General features: G+C 60.6%; 2 protein-coding genes across 5 annotated transcripts; one reads left to right on the top strand and one right to left on the bottom strand.

The window, feature by feature from the left end:
- Positions 1 to 691: 691 nt before the first annotated feature.
- RHBDF1 (rhomboid 5 homolog 1) lies at positions 692 to 16,180 on the top strand. 4 transcript variants are annotated; one of them, XM_057748395.1, is made up of 18 exons: positions 692 to 851; positions 8,816 to 8,955; positions 9,100 to 9,155; positions 10,078 to 10,291; positions 10,767 to 10,976; positions 11,072 to 11,194; positions 11,267 to 11,424; positions 11,936 to 12,193; positions 12,293 to 12,404; positions 12,498 to 12,572; positions 12,674 to 12,835; positions 13,790 to 13,890; positions 14,051 to 14,114; positions 14,493 to 14,587; positions 14,803 to 14,878; positions 14,951 to 15,051; positions 15,158 to 15,311; positions 15,522 to 16,180. In XM_057748395.1, exons 2-18 carry the CDS (start codon positions 8,839 to 8,841, stop codon positions 15,939 to 15,941), a joined length of 2,496 nt encoding a protein of 831 aa, XP_057604378.1. In that variant the 5' UTR covers positions 692 to 851; positions 8,816 to 8,838; the 3' UTR covers positions 15,942 to 16,180. The 4 variants fall into 4 exon arrangements, with proteins under 4 accessions (XP_057604378.1, XP_057604376.1, XP_057604374.1 ...); XM_057748393.1 differs by having other exon boundaries at positions 9,025 to 9,155; XM_057748391.1 differs by having other exon boundaries at positions 694 to 851; positions 8,816 to 9,155.
- A 603-nt stretch (positions 16,181 to 16,783) lies between these two features.
- On the bottom strand, positions 16,784 to 19,625 carry SNRNP25 (small nuclear ribonucleoprotein U11/U12 subunit 25). The gene is made up of 5 exons (XM_057748397.1): positions 19,399 to 19,625; positions 18,531 to 18,621; positions 18,187 to 18,292; positions 17,498 to 17,572; positions 16,784 to 17,071 (listed from the first exon to the last, which is right to left on the bottom strand). Exons 1-5 carry the CDS (start codon positions 19,438 to 19,440, stop codon positions 17,014 to 17,016), a joined length of 372 nt encoding a protein of 123 aa, XP_057604380.1. The 5' UTR covers positions 19,441 to 19,625; the 3' UTR covers positions 16,784 to 17,013.
- Positions 19,626 to 19,764: the final 139 nt, after the last annotated feature.

Below are 19,764 nucleotides of genomic sequence, written 5' to 3'. Positions count from 1 at the left end.
AAGAGGGAGGAGCACCGAGTGGTCGCCAGAAATAGTGCTGAGGCCTCTGCTCCTGGGGTCCAGCCTGGCCCGGCAGGGCTTCAGCAGGTGGGGAACACGGGGTTGGGGGGGGCGGTAGGGACGTGTCACTGCTCTGATCCTGCCTTTGGTGTGAGTGCGACTGAGTGTGCATCAGTGGTCATGTGCACGTGTGTAAACGTGTGAGTGAGCGGAAAAGTGTTACAGTGTGTGTATACGTGGGGGGGGGGGTGTCTGTGTAAACAGGTGTGGAATACGTGGGCGAGCATGAGCGTGAGTGGGTACAGAGCGTGTGTCTAAGTGCATAAACTCAGAGGCATGTGTGTGCGAGTGAGGCTCCCGTGCGATTTAGGGTGAGAGGCTTGGCGGCGCGGAGGAGGCTGGCGGTTTACGGTAGTTCCAGGGCCGCCCCCTCTCCCCGCTCCGGACAGCGCTCCCCACCCGCTTCTCAAGCACAAGTCAAGGCAGAATGAGGTCAGGACTCACTCGGAGTCCGGGAGTAGCTGAGGCTGACCATCAGGTTCGGTCCAGCTGGGCCTCCAGGTCCTCCCTCCCTGACCAAGGCGCTTCCGACCCTCAGCCACAGGTGTCCCCGCCGCCCTCCCGGAGGAGGTGACTGGGCCGGGCGGGCCGCGCGCATTCCTGAGCCCTGAGTCAGCGCGGCCGCCCCCTCCGGCCGGGCCCGCCCCCGGCGCGCACGCCCCTCGCTCCATGGCATTCCCGGGCGGGCCGGACGGGCGGGCGGGGACTCGGCGCGGGCGCCCGCGGGCCGGCGGCGGCAGCCCCTCCCCGAAGCCCTCAGGACCCCGAGGCCCCCGGTGCCTGCGGCGGCGGTGAGTGAGCGCGCGGTGCGGAGGGCGCGGGCCGCGGGCCGCGGGGCCGGGTGGGTTGCGGGGCTGCGTCCGCCGCGCTCGGGGCCGGTCCCCAGCCCTCCGCGACCGCAGCCGCTCTGAGCGGCCGGAGTCTGGCCGCGTCCCGGCTTCGGGCGAGTCTCCGCCCAAGGCGGCCGGACTTTCCTTCCCGGAGTTTCCCGAGCCGCCCGAGGAGGCGGCCCAGCCCCGGATTCCTAACCCCGAGCGCCGCAAAAATAGCCCGTGGCCGGAATAGCGCGTCCCGGCGGCCTGACCCGGCCGGACATCTCGGCTCCAGCCCCGGCCCGACAGCTGAGGGTCCCGGGAGCGGGAGGGCTCGGAGTCCGGGGGTGTCCCCAGGCGCCTCTGACTGTACCCTCCCCCCCCTTACGCTTTCCTTCCCGGCCACCACCAGTGGGTGGTGTCTCCAAGTTGAAACTCCAGCTCAGAGGGTGGGACTTCTCTGGATCATCCCTGTCCCAGTCGTCCTCCCTGGGGATGGGAATAATTTCAGCAGTAATAGCAGTAGCTGCGGAGCTGGGGGATGGGGGGTGCGGGGAGGGACTGACCCCACCTTGGACTTCACAACCCAGTCACCCCGTCTCTAAACACTGAAAGCTGCCTGGCACTTTCCCTACCCTGTGTGCTCAGTGGCCAAGAGGAGCAGGCCAGGGCAGAGCCTGCGGCCACTACCCACTACCTCAACGCAGGCCTTCTCTTGGCTGGGGAGATGGCTGGACCCCAGGTACTCAGGGCACTGGGGGAGGGCCTGGCTGTCCGTCCGCCCTGCTGGGGGCATGTCTGTGGGGCTGGGTGGGGAATGGGCAGAGGAGCCAGGTGCTCCTGAGTGTGCAGAGTTCCTTCTGTGTGTGCAGCTTGTGTCTGGCTGGCTGGGCGAGGCCTGGGTCTGGAAGCCCTAGCCTTGTGCTGGAAAAGGCCCCCCACCCCCACCTGGGGACTTCCTGGCAGAGAAGATTCAAGGATGAAACTGGCTTTTCTGGTTTGGCCCAGCTAAATGCTGGGTTCTCCCCACCCTGTGGAGCCAGCCCCAGCCCCGTTAGCCCCCACCCAGAGGTTGAGAGGCAGCTGGGCAACCCAGCAGATGGCAGGGGCCCAGAGGATCCCTGAGACAGAGCGCCCTGCCACCGGAGATTATTCTGGGCAATTTGGGTCCTTTTCCTTGAGAAAAGAAGGGGCTCCTAGCAGGGGCTAGTAGCATGGCATAGGAGATGAGTGGCCGTGGATGGAATGTGCCAGGCCCCAGGCTCCTTCCCAAACTCTTCAAGCAACCTGCGCCCATCCCAAACTCTTCAAGCAACCTGCGCCCATTGCACAGAGAACTGACTGAGGGCACCAGGGCTGGAGCACTGCTGTGACAGCATCCCCCGTCCAGCATTAGTGGGCCAGCCGGCAAACCGTTGCTCTTGGGAGCGTGAATTCTAGGGGAGCCCTTGGTTCAGAGGGAGTCACCCAGATCTCGCCTGCCTTCCTGGGCCCACCCTCAGGGTCTCTGGACTCAAGCTGCTACTCAGGGCACCTCCTGTAGCTCCTGTCCCCAGATGTGAGCCTCTCCTCCCCTGGCCCTCTGGCCCTCCTTTCCCTGCTCCAGTTCCCCCACCTCAGTGTCTGTGACAGGACTGACTTTCAGCCCAAGGATCAGATTCCTTAGCTTCTGACTGTTTTCTGGGTTGGGTGTGTTTGAGGGTGACTCTCTCCTCCCTGAACTGAGATGTTCTGGGTGGAGGTGGGGGGCAGTAGGAGCTCAGATGGTCTGCCCCTCCCCTGAGGAGCTCCCCCCCCCAGCTTGTGGGCAGATGTGGCCCCAGGCTTTGAACCCCGCTGGAGGCTTGGTGACCACAGGTAGTGACTGGCCTCTCTGAGCCTCAGTTTGCTGATCTGTTAGATGGACACAGAGGACCCCTGCAGGGGTTGTGGCAGGTCAGTGGGGCTAGCCAGAGTCAGGTTTGAGGCAGGTGTGCCAGGCTGCTGCTGACTGAAGCCATTTCTGCTCCGATAACAGACTTCAGGGGCTTGGTGTCCCTTCCTGCAGCCCTGCGGATACTTTCCAGCAGCTGATGTCTCCTGGGAAGGGTTGCTAAGCCTGAGGGTGTGTGGGCACCAGGAGCATCTGTGTTCGGGGGGGGGGGGGGGGGTGGTCAGTCAGGGGCACTTATGGGGCCCCTGACTGGTGTCCAGGCTGCTCACCTGCCCTCTGTCCAGGCCTGTTGATGGGACATGGGTCTTTCCACTCCACAGCTTGAGATGGGCTTGCACTTAACTCCCGAGCTCCAGCTAGATCCCAGATTGTCACATCCAGAACGTGCTATAGCTGAGGCCTTGCCCTACCCCACTGCTGGCTGTGTGGCACGAACAGGTCCTCTGACCTTCCTGAGCTGGGGCTTCCTGACCCCAGGGTGCGTCCACCTGGCCAGACCCAGTCAGGTCATAGGCTTTAATTCTGGTGGCCAGTGACCCCCTGGGCCATATGTGTCTGCTGAGCCTTTGGGCAGCGCCTGGTACACAGGGCCGGTGCCCGCTTTCCTGCACCACCTCCCAGGGTAGTTACCTTCAGGGCTTCCTGTGCAGGGAGCCTCCTGTGGTTCTGTTGTTTGGCTCCCTGAAGGCCCTCCTGGGGTGATGGCTGGTGATGGGTGCTTTGGCGGGGGCGGGGAGGGGAGTTGGGAGGTGTCAGGGATCCGATGTGTCCTGGGGATGGCACAGGACACCCAGCAGGCCATCGGCCAGGTCTCAGGCCCGCCCTGATCCCTTTTGAACCTCATATCATCCACAGAAAAGTAGAGGGGTCGCTGGGAGGGGGGAGGGCCTGGCCAGGATCCTTCCCAACAAGATGCTAGTTACAGATGAGGTCTAGAGGCACAGGGTAGCCAGGTCACTTTTGCTTTGCCACACAGTAGCACGTGGTGGAGACCCAGATTCTAGGCTCTCAGGCAGCTGGTGATCCCCGCTCCCAAGGGAGACCTGGGTCTGGGCATCAGACTAGCGGTCAGACAGGACACTGAGGGTCAGAGATCAGGGCTCACATGGGGAGGTCAGAGGAGCTGGCCCCTCCTGGGACCACGCTCAGGTGAGCTGGGGACATGTCTAGGCAGGTGTCCTGGGGTGGGGCCAATTGCTCTAGCTGACCTTGGCGGCCAGCGTTCCCCTGGGCAGGGTAGGCCCCAGGCTTGGTGGGCCTGGTCCTGAGGCTGGGCCACCCGCTCGGCCTCCAGCTGCCCCTGGTCGGTGTTGGCCCTCAAGTGTGCGGGGCAGGCCTAAGCGCTGACGTAGAGGGTCCAGCTTTACCCCGGCCGCAGCCTGTCCAGCCCTGGGTGGGCCAGAACTTCTCCCTGGTCTCCTCCCACCCCTTGGCTACACCTTCCCAAACGGGGCCTCTCTGTAGGGTGTCTGTCGGGTCCTCCCACGCCTTGTGCTCTGGTTGCATGTGCTCTTGGGTCCTCCTTGGGTCGCTCCCGAGAGCTCACCAGCCTGCTCCTTTGTTTCTTTCTTTCTCTCTAGTTGAAGTATAGATGACTTACAATATTATATTCGTTTTAGGTCCAGCCTGTGGTTTTTGATTCAGCTGCTGCTTCTCAAGCACCTACAGTGTGGCCCCTGATTTTCAGAGGCGAAAATTCAGGCTCGTTCAGGGTTGCGGGCAGTAGAGGGGACCTGGGTCAGTGCACAGTGTGTCAGGCCAGGCTGCCCCCACTGGCCTCCCTGCACTGTCTCCTGCTCCTGGGCCCTCCTGGACCCCTGCCCAGGGTCCCCCGTCCTCCCCAGAGCAGGCATGGCCGCTTCTCAGGAGGGGTCTCCCAGCCTTCCGCCCTCCTGGCTGCAGCGGCTCCCACTGCCCTTGCTCCTGCCTGAAGCAGCCCTGGTGGTCCCGTACCTCACGGGGCCCTCCCTCCGACTCCCCTCCAGCTTCACGCCACACTCCTGAGCTACTCAGACCTCCGTCCCTACTGGTAGCTTTTGCTTGTCAGCCTCCCCACTGCATTTCTAGATGCCAGTTTGGGCGTCTCTGGGCCCCGGGTGGGCAGCCATGAATGTCGCCAGTGACTCAGACACTGACTCGGCAGGCAGGCCTTCCCTGGGCTGTGGTCTCTCCCTGCCCTGGGGAGGGGCAGCAGGGCAGCAGAGCGGAGATGCTGTTGGGATTCCCACCCAGGGGCCGTCTAGGAACAAGAGCCCACTGTGCGCCTGGGGGAAACCTAGACACTGAGCCACTGTCTCCTCTGGGCGGGCGCTGGGCCCCTTCCTGGCCCAGACTCTTTGTCCAGTCTGGGCCTGTCCCTCCCCCACACCCTCAAGGTCCACGGTGGAACCACCCCCCGACCCTGCATGTGAATCCCACCCACTTGAGGCCTAGATTGCTGTGGGGGCAAGGCTGGGAGACTGGGCACACAGGGGCGGGTGAGGCCGGGAACCCACAGCACTGAGGGCAGGGAGCTGTGTGGGTTACGGAGTACCCTCCAGCCTCTGCCCCGAACACAGGAGGGATCTGGTGGGGGAGAGGGCCACCAGGAGGTCTGTGTGTCCAGACAGGGAACTGGTGCCTCCCTTGTGAGCTGAGCGGCTCCTGTGTCTGGTGGGCCCAGGCTGGCGGGGGTCGGCGGGGGAGAGTCCGGCTCCTGTGTGTGCTCACGGTCCCCTTCTCAACTCCTTCCCTGTGCTGTTTCTGTTCCCACCCGGTCATGTGGTAGCTCCTCCTCCCAGACCCAAGTGAAGGGGCATCTTCTGGAACTTCCCATCACCCCACTTCATGGGGACTGGTCCCTGCTAGCCTGTGCTCTGGAATGACCAGTGATCACTGAGCAGTGGCTCTGGAGCAGGCCTGTCCCAGGCACTGTGGACCCGGCAGTGCCAGGGGAATCCAGGGCCTGTAAGGGTGGGGGCGCCTGACAGGCCGCGGGTCCTTGAACACGTGGCAGAGTGCATGTACCAGGGGAGCCAGGTGTAAGGAGAGGCCATGGGGGCACAGTGGGAATCACGGAGAGTCATAGGTATGTGTGTGGTGTGAGCCAGTCAGCTGGCAGAAGTTTCTGGTACTCGTGAGTGGAGAACCAGCTTCTGTCACCTAGAGGTGCTGGGCATGCGTGTGGAGGCTCCTGTGGGGGCCAGGTGCCAGCACCTAGCCTGCCGAGTACCAGCAGTGACCCCGGTCCACACTTGGCCCTGTTCCTCTCTGGACCTCACAATAGCTTCACCAGGAGTGTATGAGGTTGTGTGAGGCACGGGGTGTTGGGGTGGCAGGGACAGCCTCCCCCATCTGAAATGCTAAGGGCGTCCCCATCCTGTCTGGCCCCTCCCCCACAAGGCCCCATGGTCACAGCACCATCTGAGGGGTCCGATCACCTGGATCTCTGTCTGGCAGGCCTGGTCCAGCCGTGGCTCAGAGGGTGCACCCACGGTGCTGTCCCAGCCCTGCAGGTTCTGGACACACCTCTCATCACCTTCTGTCTTCCCAACATGCATAGCACTGTTGGAGATTCCACTGTTAGTGTTTTTGAGACCCGGAGCTGTCCTGCCCAGTTATTTCCCTACCAGCAGGGAGAGCTTACAGTCTCCTTGATCTGTGAAGGGAGGGCTGGCGGATGACAAGGAAGACTCCGCCCTCCCAGGATGCTGACCTATTGTCTGGTCAGCCATAGCCATGCAGGTCTGGGCTGGGTTGTATAGTTGGATGCTGAGTGCTGGTCTCCTGGTTCAGGTCCCAAAGGGGCCCAGTTTTCAGTCAGGACACCCTCGTGTCAGATGCTGCCTCTGTCCCCTTCAGGGACCCTCCATCTGACCGCAGCTTGTGGGGTTCAGCATGGTCAGGGCCCACAAGGGATTCCCAGGGATGTGGGAACAAATGCCACCGCAGCCCTTTTCCTGAGACCAGAGCAGGTAAGGGCAGGGGAGAAGGGCTTGGCCCTGGGGGCTGTGTTGATGGAAAGACTCCTGGGTGCATAGTCAGCTCAGGGAAAAGGTCGGACCGCGAGGGATGGGCTGAGTCACAAGGCATCCCCAAAGGACTTCCTCCTCCCTGGGCCTGTTCCTGGTTGGGGCAGGGCCAGTGGGAACTGTGATTAGTGTTCAGGCTCTGCCCCATTTGGTACAGGGCCAGTAGGAGCTGTCGGCTGCATCCTGGCCTGGTTTCTAGTCAATGTAGGGCCAGTAGGACTTGTGTGCTGGGTCTTGGGCTGGTCCCCGATTGCCATAGGGCCAACAGAAGCTATGAGTACTGTCCTGGGCCTGTCCCTGGGTGGTGTAGGGCCGCTAGGAGCTGGGAGCAGCGTGCAGGGCGCTCCGTGTTTTGTGAGCAGCACAGCAGTGTTCTGTGCCCACCTGTGTTGGGGGCGGGGGCGGGGTGATGAGCAACATCCCTGGACATTCCCAGGTCCATAGAGAGCTGGGGGGGTGGCTCTGAGCAGGGTCCTGGACCCCTGGACCTTCCCTGGTCTGTAAAGGGCCAGTAGCAGCTGTGTCCCTAGTTATGCCACCCCAAATATGTGGCCTTGGGCAAGGCAAGCCTCAGTCTCCCTGTTTGTAAAGTGTTTTCTCTATATCTCTCAGTTGGGAGGGAGGTTCTAAAGCAGAAGCTGTTTCTAGTGACCTCGGTGGATGGGTCACACAACCCGCAGGTCGGAATGTGTCAGGGTCTGAAGCTCTTTGAGAGGCAGAGGAATTTTGGAGTCTCCACCACACTCCTGCTATCCTTGCCCCCGTTGTACTAGGGACCATCTTGGTCTTGGATATCCTGTCTCCAGGCCCCCGTGGTCCTTCTCTGGGGCCAGGGAAGCAGAGGTATCCTGAAACTGCCCTTTTGTAAAGGCAGAATTAAGTGCCAAGGAGCCATGCTTATGTGGCCACTGCCTCACGGTCACGTGGCCAAGCTGGGGTGGCCCAAATCAAGCCCTGGCCTCTCTGCTCTGGGTCCTGGGCCCTTCTCTACCCAGGTGATATGGGGCAGGGGTCCCAGAAGCTTAGGGTGGTGCTGAGCAAGGTGGTGGGGAGCTGCTTTGCTGCTATTTCTGGGTATGTGATGCCCCCTGGTGGTCACAGTGGCGTTTTCACCAGGTGGTTTCCAGGAGGTCCCTTGGCCATAGGAGCCCTCGGCCCCTTGGGAAGCCAGGTGGTCCCTCCTCTGAGACCATGCACCCTGTCGTGGGCATAGTGAGCCCCCTGTCTCTGGAGCAGCTGTCGTGGTGGTTAAGAGAGACTGAGGTCTGGGTCCAGTGTTGCGATTTGCCCTGTGTACAAACCAGGCCAGCCCCTCAGCTTGCCTGTGCTCTCGTGCTTCCTCAAACCTCTGCACTGTCCATTCCCTGCGTGGGGAGCACCCTGCCCTCTAACCTTGCTCGCTAGATCACCTTGAAAGCCCTTGCCCAGGTGTCACCTCACAGGGAAGCATCGCTGCCTCTCGCAGCTGTGATGTGCTGTTTGATCCCTGTCACACGTTGCAGCTTCTAGCAGTATGTCTGTGTGTAGGCGCATTGTTTGTCTGGACTCTGAGCACCAGGAATGCAGGGATTTTGTCTGTCCTGGTTTCCTTGTTTCTCCACCAATGTGTCCCAAGCATGTGGGAGTGGGTAGGGTCCTCAACTACTGGTCACATGAATATATGTCGTCTGAGGACCTAGTATGTGCCCGGCCATGTCTTTTGGGACGATGGAGGCAGGAGCCGAGCATGTAGCTGCTGAACCACCGCTGGGATGCTGGCAGTGGAGCGGTGACCACCCCTGTGGGGTTATCGCTGCTTCTCTCTCCTCCTGGGTCTGGGCCCCATGAACCCTCAGAGATCTGTCAGTGCTGGTTTTTGGCCACCCTGTGGGGCTTGCAGATCTTAGGTCCTCGACCAGGGATTGAGCCTGGGCCCTCAGCAGTGAAAGCAGCGAGTCCTAACCACTGGGCAACCAGGTAAGTCCCCATCAGCACTGTTATTAACACACCATGCCCCCCAGGCTGCCTAGCTCTGCCCGGAACCATGGGTGAGGCCCGCAGGGACAGCACCAGCAGCCTGCAACGCAAGAAGCCACCGTGGCTGAAGCTGGATATCCCGGCTGTGGCGGCCCCGGCCACAGAGGAGCCCAGCTTCCTGCAGGTAGGCCCTGGCCAGCGGGGGCTGCAGGTCCAGCCCATCCAGCCCCCTCACCGGGACCCCGTTGCCCAGCCCCTGAGACGGCAGGCGTTTCTGCGGAGCGTGAGCATGCCGGCCGAGCCCGCCCGCGTCCCCTCGCCCCACCAGGAGCCCCGGCGGCTGGGGCTGCAGCGCCAGATGTCCATCACGCAGACCATCCGCAGGTACTTCGCTGCCCCGGCTGCTCCGCGGGTTGGGGCTTGGTCTAGTGGAACAGAGACAGGCCCATAGGGTCCCCTTCGGGCACTGGGGCTGGGAGCGAGCACAGGGCTTTCTCCTTGATCCTGTCCCCCACGTCACCCGGTCCTCCTCCTGCTCTGGGGACTGACTGCTGTCACCTACTGCCTTTCTCTGCTCCCCCCAGCACTTGCTCTCTCCTCTCTGTCTCCCCGCCCCCAACCCTCTGGCCCCCGAACAGCCGACAGGTGCGCTTTGGGCGTGTCCACACTCTGCCCCTGTCGGGTCCCCCTGCTGCCCACAGGGCCCTCACGCAGCGCCCGTCTCTCTCTCGGTCCCTGCTCAGGTACCTTGGGCAGGGCATGAGTGTGTTGGTGTAGCTGGCGTGTGCATGGCTTGTGACCTCTTGGGAGCTGCCAGCATGGTTGTGTTCCCCGCGGGCTCCTGACAGCAGGTGCTGGCAGTGTTTCTGCTTGCATGTCCAAGGGCTGTGGGCAGCCTGCCTGGGTGTGTGGTGCCCACTGCCTGAGTTCTGTGGTGTCCAAGGTCAAACTGCTGTCCAGGGCCACGCTTTCTCTGGCTGAGCTAAGGGATGAACTCTGACCTCTGTCTCCAGACTCAGTGTCTCCCCACAAACCCCTGTCTCAGGGATGGGGGGAGGGCCTGTGTGAAATATTCACCTCTTTTGCCAAGGCCTGCCATCTCTGGTGCTGGTGGCAATATGGAGCTGACTAATTGTTTAGGGGGGTGGCCAGGGCTGAAACTCACTTATCCTCTTAATGAGACCCAGTCCACCTGGACCCCAGACCCTGGAGTGTCCAGACGCCTGGGGCCGGCATGCTGCCCAGGTGGCCCCTGCTGGGGAGAGGGGACAGCTGGCCTCCCCTTGCTGAGTCCCTCCCCTGGCAGGGGCACCGCTGACTGGTTTGGAGTGAGCAAGGACAGTGACAGCACCCAGAAGTGGCAGCGCAAGAGCATCCGTCACTGCAGCCAGCGCTACGGGAAGCTGAAGCCCCAGGTCATCCGGGAGCTAGACCTGCCCAGCCAGGACAACGTGTCGCTGACCAGCACTGAGACGCCCCCTCCTCTGTACGTGGGGCCGTGCCAGCTGGGCATGCAGAAGGTATGCCCTCTTGCTGCTGCCTCCCACAGGCTCCTCACTCTGCTCCCCTTCCCCTGAGCTGGGGCTGGGGACACAGCCAGCCTGAGAAGAAGAGGTTGCTTGGAGCTCATGGTCTGGGAGGGTAGTCAGAGGGTCCCATAAAGGCACCTAAGATGCTCTCTGGGAAGGGGGGCTTGGGAGAGAGGACAATGTCCTGGGATTGTACCACGGGCCAGCCTCTGGGTGGGAGGGCATCCCAGGATGAACGGCAGCATAAGGAAATACCGGCAGGGAGAGGGACTCCTGGGTGCAGTGGGGTGGTGCACCTAACTGTCAGGGTGCAGTGGGGTGGGGTGGTACCCACTCAGCTGTCCAGGGACTCACTGGGGAGTGGGACGAGCAGCAGCTGTGTTCTTCACAGTGGGGTGTGGGGTGGGGAAGGGGCCCCCTTGGAGTGACCCAGCCCCCGACTCCTGCGTCTCCTCCCCTCCTCCAGATCATAGACCCCCTGGCCCGGGGCCGGGCCTTCCGCTTGGCGGATGATGCCGCCGATGGCCTGAGTGCCCCGCACACGCCGGTCACGCCGGGTGCCGCCTCCCTCTGCTCCTTCTCCAGCTCCCGCTCCGGTTTCAACCGGCTCCCGCGGCGGCGCAAGCGCGAGTCGGTGGCCAAGATGAGCTTCCGGGCGGCCGCTGCGCTGGTGAAGGTGGGTGCAGGGCAAGGACGTGGGCGGGGCGGGGGCCAGGGCGGGGTTGGGGGCTGGGCCGGCTCCACGCCTCGTGCTCACCCCCTCGCTGGCAGGGCCGCTCTGTTAGGGATGGCACATTGCGCCGGGTCCAGCGCCGAAGCTTCACTCCTGCCAGCTTCCTGGAGGAGGACACAGCTGACTTCCCCGACGAGCTGGACACGTCCTTCTTTGCCCGGGTAAGAGCCTGGCGCCATCACCCATGACCCCTCTGCCTATGCTTCCCACGTTGACCACGTGTGTTTGCTCAGGAAGGTGTCCTTCACGAGGAGCTGTCCACGTACCCAGACGAGGTGTTCGAGTCCCCATCGGAGGCAGCGCTTAAGGACTGGGAGAGAGCCCCAGAGCAGGCGGACCTCACGGGCGGGGCCCTGGACCGCAGCGAGCTGGAGCGCAGCCACCTGATGCTGTGAGTGCCCCCTGGCAAGCTCCGAGGGGCCGGGGGCAGGCCCTGCGGCTATCAGGAGAAGCTGGCCCCAAAGGCACGACCCTAGAGGGCCCTGGGAGGGGGTCATCTCGTGGACTGGGAGCCCAGCTTGGAACTGTGTTTCGAGGACCCAGGGCTGGGCACCATTCGAGTCTGGGCTGCCCACCTCTGGAGCAGGATTGCAGTTCCAGAGCCCACAGGCTAGAGAGAATCCAGCGGGGAGGAGGAGGTGATGTAGTTAATACTTGCAGATTGGCCAAGGACCCTCATGTAGGTCCGATCTCATCTCCCTGCCATCCCAGGAGCAGCTCGGGATTGCACTTTTACTGGTGGTGTGGGTGGGTGGGGGGGGGAGGTTACATCATCCTGTCACTCAGCATCTTCACCGCTAGACGGGAGCAGGACAGACACGGAGGGTCGCCGGTGTCTGCCGGGGATGGACTGCGGCAGGGGGGAGGTCTGGGGCTGACAGTGACAGCGCCCCTTCCCCCAGGCCTCTGGAACGTGGTTGGCGCAAGCAGAAGGAGGGCGGTGCAGCAGCCCCGCAGCCCAAGGTGCGGCTGCGGCAGGAGGTGGTGAGCGCGGCGGGGCAGCGGCGGGGCCAGCGCATCGCGATGCCGGTGCGCAAGTTCTTCGCCAGGGAGAAGCGGCCGTATGGGCTGGGCATGGTGGGCCGGCTAACCAACCGCACTTACCGCAAGCGAATCGACAGCTATGTTAAACGCCAGATTGAGGACATGGACGACCACAGGTAGGCGTGGAGGAGATGTGGCTTCGGGCAGGCAAGGCTCCGGTGGGTGTGGGGGCTCCAGGTTGAAGATGCAGCCTCTGCTGATGCTTTGCCTCGCAGGCCCTTCTTCACCTACTGGCTCACCTTCGTGCACTCGCTCGTCACCATTCTAGCCGTGTGCATCTATGGCGTGGCGCCCGTAGGCTTCTCACAGCACGAGACCGTAGACTCGGTGAGCCCCGGCACCCTCCCCAGCCTCGCCCGGCAAAGCCTGGGCTCTGGGCTCCCTCCCGCCCCACTCTGATCTTTCTCCCCAACCTCCCAGGTGCTGCGCAACCGCGGGGTCTATGAGAATGTCAAATACGTGCAGCAGGAGAACTTCTGGATCGGGCCCAGCTCGGTGAGGGCGGGGCCTGGCAGGGGCGGGGCCAGGCCGGGGCGGGGCGGGACCGCTGGGCTGGCCGAGGGCCGGGCCGCAGCTGCACATCCTCTCCCCCGCAGGAGGCTCTCATTCACCTGGGTGCCAAGTTCTCGCCCTGCATGCGCCAGGATCCGCAGGTACATAGTTTCATCCACGCTGCGCGCGAGCGCGAGAAGCACTCGGCCTGCTGCGTGCGCAATGACCGGTCTGGCTGCGTGCAGACCTCGGAGGAGGAGTGCTCCGTGAGTGCCCGCCCGCAGCTCAGCTCGCACCCTTGTCTGCACCTTGTGTTTGTGGTTACCTTGGGACTTCAGATAGAGCCGGTTGAGTTATCCTAAGCCCCTAGTTCTCAGCACATTATGCCATCCGCCTGTGCAAGTCTCCTTGCATCACATTCTCTCCTTTTTATCCTGCACCTCCTCCATCTCCCACTGCTCGCCCTGTAGACCATGTGTCCTTAACTTTTTTCTTTTCTTTTCTTTCTTTTTTATTTTTTAATGGCCCGCGCCGCAAGGCTTGTAGGATCCTAGTTCCTGGACCAGGGATCAAACCCAGGCCCTGTATTGAAAGCACCAAGTCCTAACCACTGGACCACCAGGGAGTTCCGCATGTGTCCTTAAATTGGGTGTGCTCTTCCCACACATGTCCATCTTGTTTTTGTGCACGTCTTAAGTTTCTATAAATGGTATTGCCTTACTTTTCCCACTAAATTTTTTTAATTTATTTGTTCATTTGTTTATAAAGTATAATTGACATACAGTATAATATTAATTTCAGATGTAGAGCATGATGATTTGATATTTATATACATTTAAAAATGGTTATCATAATACTAGGTGCCATCTGTCACCATACACAATTATTACAATATTATTGTCTATATTCCCTATGCTGCATTTCCCACTAAATTTAAAAAATTTTATCCAAGTTTTTATTACAGTATGTGGAGGTGCCATAGTTTGTACCATTTCCCTGATCTTGGACACTGGTGGTTTCTATTTTTAAGCTAATAGGAACTATGCCATTGAACTCCTTATAACAATCTCCCAACACGCAAGCAGTTTCCAGAGTCTAAATTCATGGTGGTGGGGTTGTAGAGGAAGAGGGAGGAGCTCAGTGGTTCCGATTCCTGCCTCCTGGAGACTGCACCAGGATGGGTAGGCTCTGACCAGGGCTGAGCCCGTGTCCTCCCACAGTCCACGCTGGCAGTGTGGGTGAAGTGGCCCTTCCATCCCAGCACCCCAGACCTTGCTGGCCACAAGAGACAGTTTGGCTCCGTCTGCCACCAGGACCCCAGGTCAGTCCTGCCGGCTCCCCCCTTACTTCCTATTGTCCATGTCTCCCTTGGGAGTGGGGGTGGGGGGAGGTATAGTAGCTCTCCTTGTTGTCCAGTTGGGCGGGAGGCTGCTAAGCCAAGGGCACAAAGCAAGGTCTGACCACATCCTGGGCTCATGCAGGGTGTGTGACGAACCTTCCTCTGAGGACCCCCATGAGTGGCCAGATGACATCACCAAGTGGCCGGTGAGCTGGGGTGGAGGGGTTGTTTGGGGGTCACCCTTACTGTGTTGGGGAGGAATCCATACCTCACCCATCCGTGATGCCAGGGAGGTCCCCCTGGTGGGACCACCCTGTGCTTTCAGATGCTTTGTCCATAAGCCAGCCTGTCCATCCACCACAGCCTACCTCTGAGCAGAATCAGGCGGAGCCTTGGGAGGTCAAATGACCTTATTCCAATTTGACAGATGGTCCAACTGAGGCTCAGGGGGTAGTACCTGCTTGAAGTCAAGGGAGGCCTGCTTCCTACCATAGGAGCCTGTCCATCTTTGTCCCAACCAAGCATGATGTGGGGCCTGAGATTAGGGGAGACCCTGACCCAACCCATCCCCATTTGTGACCTAGATCTGCACCAAAAACAGCGCTGGGAACCACACCAACCACCCGCACATGGACTGTGTCATCACGGGCCGGCCCTGCTGTATTGGCACCAAGGGCAGGTAGGGGTGCCTGTGTGGGCATGTGCAGCTGATCCTGGGCACACGGCATTGCCCTGGGGCTGTGCCCCCCTCCCCTCCCCAGTCCCAGAATAACCCAAAATACCAAGGGGCATGGGATGAGGAAGGGGCTGGACCTATCCAGAACCAACAAAGGTGGGCAAGTGGGGCTGAAATCTGGGCCTGGAAGTCCTCCCAACCCTGGCCCGACCTTCCAGGTGTGAGATCACCTCCCGGGAGTACTGTGATTTCATGAGGGGCTACTTCCATGAGGAGGCTACACTCTGCTCTCAGGTAGGCCTCTGGGGTGAGGGTCCCTCCCCGTCCTTGCAGCCATGGCGGGTGCTGACGGGCCACTCTGCACAGGTGCACTGCATGGATGACGTGTGTGGGCTTCTGCCCTTCCTCAACCCCGAGGTGCCCGACCAGTTCTACCGCCTGTGGCTGTCCCTCTTCTTGCACGCCGGGCAAGTGATACCACATGGGCTGAGCGGGCTTGGGTGGAGTGGGTGGCCCCAGGGACCCCAGGAGTAGCTGGGGAGCCTTCCCTGCTGAATGCCCCCCTCCCCACAGGATCCTGCACTGCCTGGTGTCTGTCTGCTTCCAGATGACTGTCCTGCGGGACCTGGAGAAGCTGGCAGGCTGGCACCGCATAGCCATCATCTACCTGCTGAGTGGCGTCACTGGTAACCTGGCCAGTGCCATTTTCCTGCCATACCGGGCAGAGGTAAGTCTGCCCCCGCCCCCCCGAGGTGGGGCCCTCCCATGTGCACCTGCTGCCCAGCATGAACCGGGTCCAGCACGGAGTCGAGTCCCTACAGTGCCCTGCCTGGGAGCAGCTCCATTTGGCTCCTGTCCTGAACGCTCTGGGCCAAGGGAGGTGGGACAGGGCGGCCTGCTCACGCCCAGCAGCTCACAGGTGCCCACACGCCCCCAGGTGGGCCCGGCCGGCTCGCAGTTCGGCATCCTGGCCTGCCTCTTCGTGGAGCTCTTCCAGAGCTGGCAGATCCTGGCGCGGCCCTGGCGCGCCTTCTTCAAGCTGCTGGCCGTGGTGCTCTTCCTCTTCACCTTCGGGCTGCTGCCCTGGATCGACAACTTTGCCCACATCTCGGGCTTCGTCAGCGGCCTCTTCCTCTCCTTTGCCTTCTTGCCCTACATCAGCTTTGGCAAGTTCGACCTGTACCGCAAGCGCTGCCAGATCATCGTCTTTCAGGTGGTCTTCCTGGGCCTCCTGGCTGGCCTGGTGGTCCTCTTCTACTTCTACCCTGTGCGCTGTGAGTGGTGCGAGTTCCTCACCTGCATCCCCTTCACTGACAAGTTCTGTGAGAAGTACGAGCTGGACGCTCAGCTCCACTGAGCTGGCGAGGCGGCGGGGCTGTGTGCCCGGTGGGCCAGAGTCAGGCCCGAGGCTTGGGACTCCGCCTGCGAGCCCTGCCTCCTGCACACAGACCCCTTGTGCTGTGTTCACTGCTGTTGAACCCCTCGTACTTCCGGGCATTTATCACACTAGTTCCCAAGGTTACCTTCTAACTAGCCTCTCGACGACCACCTCACGTGGCCAGTAAATGGACCGGGAGCGTTTTAGCTGCCACTAACTTGACCAAAGCTGCCTCTTCCTTTCTGGTTTCTGACTGGGGACTGTGGAGGGAGGTCCTTCAGTGCCCAGGCCTCCCACTCACAAGTCCCCTGAACAGGGAACTGTGTCAGATATCCCTCCCAGGAAGTCCTCAGCCAGGTGCACACACCCTGTCCCTCTTCTGTAGAATGACTGGTAGGTGACAAAAGGACAAGGACCCACAGATGCACAGTCACACTTCCCCATGCACACCAAGAGTCATCCCCCCTCAGTCCTCCCTGCCCAGCCAGCAGCTCCAATTCCCGCCCCAGACCACTTCCCTTTCCAGGATCTGGTGAAAGCACCATTTTAGGTGAGCCCTATGGGCTAAAGCTGGAGGCCTTGTCCACGGCTGGGCTCAGACACAGGCCTTTGTTTCCCTACAAGCAGAAACAGAGCCAGCTGCTCTGCTTTTACTTCCTCCAAACTGCAGAGATCACAGTGACAGGTGTGTATGGCTTGGGGAGCAGGGTGGCCAAGGGCTCAGGTGCAGCATCCAGACTGTGTTACACGCCTGCACGTTCTCTGCCCTCGCCTCCCCACTTTTAGGGGCGGTGCCCGTCCCACCTGTCCCTATATGGTGGCTTGACTTTCTGAACTTAGAAGCAGATAGGTTTATTCTGTATACAGGGCCAGGCCCACAGCCCTGTGGGATCCGCCATGGGATTGGGGTTCATGTTGAGAGTCCAGGCAGGTCCAGCTGGGGTGAGGCTACCTCAGTACTCTTCTGGGAAACGGGCACAGTGGCCCAAGGCTTCCTCCCGTTGGGGAAGAGCTTGGCCACCAGCATGCAGAGTTGTCCATGTCTGGAGATTCATTTTTGTCTCAGCTTTTTGATGAAGGACACCTCATCCCGATTCCGAATACCATAACTGAAAGAGAAAGAAAAGACAGAATGTCCGATCTGTAGAAGGGCACATTTATGACTCCTTACCTGAGGCTTGTGAGAGACAAAAAAGACCAAGTGGGAAGAACATGGTGTTCACGAAGGCGAGGAGGTGGCAGGGGCCACGCACACTCTTAATTCTCTCCCCTTGGCTCTATGCAGCCCTGAACCGCCACTGGTGAGGAGCGGCAGGGCCCCTTCCACTGCTCCTCTGCCTCCCATCCTCCTGGCAGAGAGGCCTCAGTCTAACCAGGGACTTTCCTGGTCTCACACATTCCCCAGGAACTGATTTAAGATTGCTTCTTCCTTTAAGAGCCTCTGGAGGGGACCCCAGCCCTATGGCAGGGCATGGGGAATCAGAGGGGCACAGACCAGATACTTTCCTGCAGCTCAAGATGTAGCTTGAACTTACTCTCGGAGTTTCTTCCGGTCCTCTGTGAGCTTCTCTCCTGCAGAGGTCAGGTGGTACGTCCTCCACACATAGGACCTGCAAGATGGGAATTCAGTAAACCACGAACAGGGTGAGCAGGGCAGCTGGGATGTAGAAGTTGTGCATGAGGAGGGCTCAAGGTGTTCAGCTCTGCAGGGCCTGAGGCTGCCAGCCTCCTCTTCCAAGCTCTTTCCCTGTACCTCGTGTGTACCAGGCCTGAGGCAGGTACAAGGAGACACTGCTCTCAGGGACGCATGGGGTGGCTGGGGCCAAATGCACGTTGCTAATGAAACAGGTGGCTGTACCAGGACGCAGCCAACGGGACACCTGATCCAGAAGGAGACGGGGCATGAGAGCACCCAGGTGAGGCTGGCAGCTGCACCATCTGTAACCAAGGAAACCACTTCCAGACACACTGGAAATGCCCTAAGGTGTCCCCACCTGAAGATATCCAGCTGCGCAGGTGGGGTGATGTAGATGTAGAGCAGCTGAGGCAGAGCTTGCAGGCACAGAAGCACCTGCCCTGTCTGAAGGCTTGGGACAGGGAGCTCGTTGCTCCAGGCAGCACTCTGGAGCAGAGCCCAGGTGATGAAAAGGCTCACATTCAGGAAGCGCTCATGTGGAGTCCAGCTCCTGGAAGGGTTGCAAGGAGAAGCCGTGGCTCCACTCACCAGCTGATGTGCTGAATGCCCCCTTCGCGCTCCTGCCTGAGCTGCACGTATCTCTGGATGGCCTTCTTCAGGTCCAGGACAGTGGCGTTCTGGACGACAACCACAGCTGCACAGATGGAAGAAGATCTGTGGTGGGAATCCACAGTCACAGCCTCGGATGGCAGAAGAGGTACCCAGAAGCTCTGTGGAGCCCTGTTTTCTTCCTCAGGCTCAAGTCTAGGCAGGGCAAGCTTGTGGCTGCCCCAACACCCCTGGGCATGGCCCTGAGTTTCCACTGACCAGCCCGTTAACATCTCCCATGAAGGTTCAGACTGCACGGCCTGAGGTGGGAGGGCAGCACTTACGCATAACTTCTCCATCCATCTTGCACACTCGGACTGTCATTGCTTGGCCGTATTCTAGTGCTATCTGGGAATTGACCTCTTCCAAAGTAACCTAGAAGAGACCAAGGCTGGAGGTGAGAGCTCTCTTCACCACACCAAACAACAAAGAAAAATAAGCTGATGGTGTTCAAAAAGTGGTGCCACATCTTTTTGGGGGGTTCTCGCTTTTATGTTAGGATTTCCCAGTTTTTAAGCACTTTATTCTCATGTCCCACCCATGTTTTCTATTAAGTGGAAGGATGCTCAGGAGAAACAGGCAAGGAGAATGAATCGCCTTAAGGAACAGCCCCTGGCTCCTCGAGGCAGGTGCCAGGTGGGGGTAGGAACACTGGGCCTGAGCGTCCAGCCTGAGTGCCCCCCAATCTTCAGGATCCAGGGCCTCAGGCAAGACTGGGGCACCAAAAGGTGGTAAGATAAACATGTCAGTACAACCGCTAAGACAACAGAAGTTAATTTAAAAATCCCACGATGGGCACAATAACAAGGGTTTTAAAACAGGACTGTGCCAAAACTTACCGAAGGCTGAGGAGAAAGGAAAAGCCGGTAACAGGGATCTTTTATTTGAAAGTTATATTATTTTGTTTGCCGTAGACTTTTGTGCACCAACTTTGAGTTTTAAAAACACTGCTGGAACGTCATGTGTCCTGACTAGTGGGGTTTTTAAATTCCGCGCCCAAGGCCAGAGCCTCGCTCGCCCCCAGGTCCGGCCGGAGCCTAGACCCCCGTTTACGCCCGGAGGCGCCTTCCCAAGGCCTCTGGCCGCAGCCCCATAGGCATCCTGGGGTCAGTCCGCGCTCCGGCAGCCCCGGCAGCCCCGGCCCGCGCGCACCTGGATCGGAAGGTCGCAGAGCAGCGGGTCCTGTACCACCATGGCCAGACCCTCCTGGAACACGTCCACCGCCTCAGAGTGCGGCAACGCCTCCTCCTCGTCCTCCTCGTCCTCCTGCGGCTCCGGCCGTACCGCGGCCCCCGCCTCCTCCAGGGCGCCTAGCCTCGTGCAGGTTCCGCCCGCACTACAGCTCCGGGCGGCCGAGGCGGGGTGCGCACGCGCGGGAATCGCCACCGCAGCCCTACCTTCGAGAGGCTGAAGGGCGGGGCTACCTCGAGGACCAATGAGAAGTGAGTTGTTGGGAGCCGGCCTGCCGCTGTGCTCCCTGGGAGAGGGAAGCTGGCGTGACTATTGGTGGGCTGGTTG

The sequence above is a fragment of the Hippopotamus amphibius genome, chromosome 9, assembly GCF_030028045.1.
Source record: "Hippopotamus amphibius kiboko isolate mHipAmp2 chromosome 9, mHipAmp2.hap2, whole genome shotgun sequence".
Classification (NCBI taxonomy): domain Eukaryota; kingdom Metazoa; phylum Chordata; class Mammalia; order Artiodactyla; family Hippopotamidae; genus Hippopotamus; species Hippopotamus amphibius.
Note: the sequence above shows the minus strand (reverse complement) of the source record. Positions and strands in the feature narration are given on the sequence as shown.

Excerpts from the sequence above, each read along its gene's own strand:
- RHBDF1 (XM_057748391.1), top strand. The coding sequence starts at position 8,839 with ATGGGTGAGGCCCGCAGGGACAGCACCAGCAGCCTGCAACGCAAGAAG. Across the intron at positions 12,573-12,673 it reads TCTGGATCGGGCCCAGCTCG|GAGGCTCTCATTCACCTGGG; the intron begins GTGAGGGCGGGG and ends TCTCCCCCGCAG. Across the intron at positions 13,891-14,050 it reads GTCTGCCACCAGGACCCCAG|GGTGTGTGACGAACCTTCCT; the intron begins GTCAGTCCTGCC and ends GGGCTCATGCAG.
- SNRNP25 (XM_057748397.1), bottom strand. The coding sequence starts at position 19,440 with ATGGTGGTACAGGACCCGCTGCTCTGCGACCTTCCGATCCAG. Across the intron at positions 18,622-19,398 it reads TCTGCGACCTTCCGATCCAG|GTTACTTTGGAAGAGGTCAA; the intron begins GTGCGCGCGGGC and ends GGTCTCTTCTAG. Across the intron at positions 17,072-17,497 it reads GACCGGAAGAAACTCCGAGA|TTATGGTATTCGGAATCGGG; the intron begins GTAAGTTCAAGC and ends TTTCTCTTTCAG.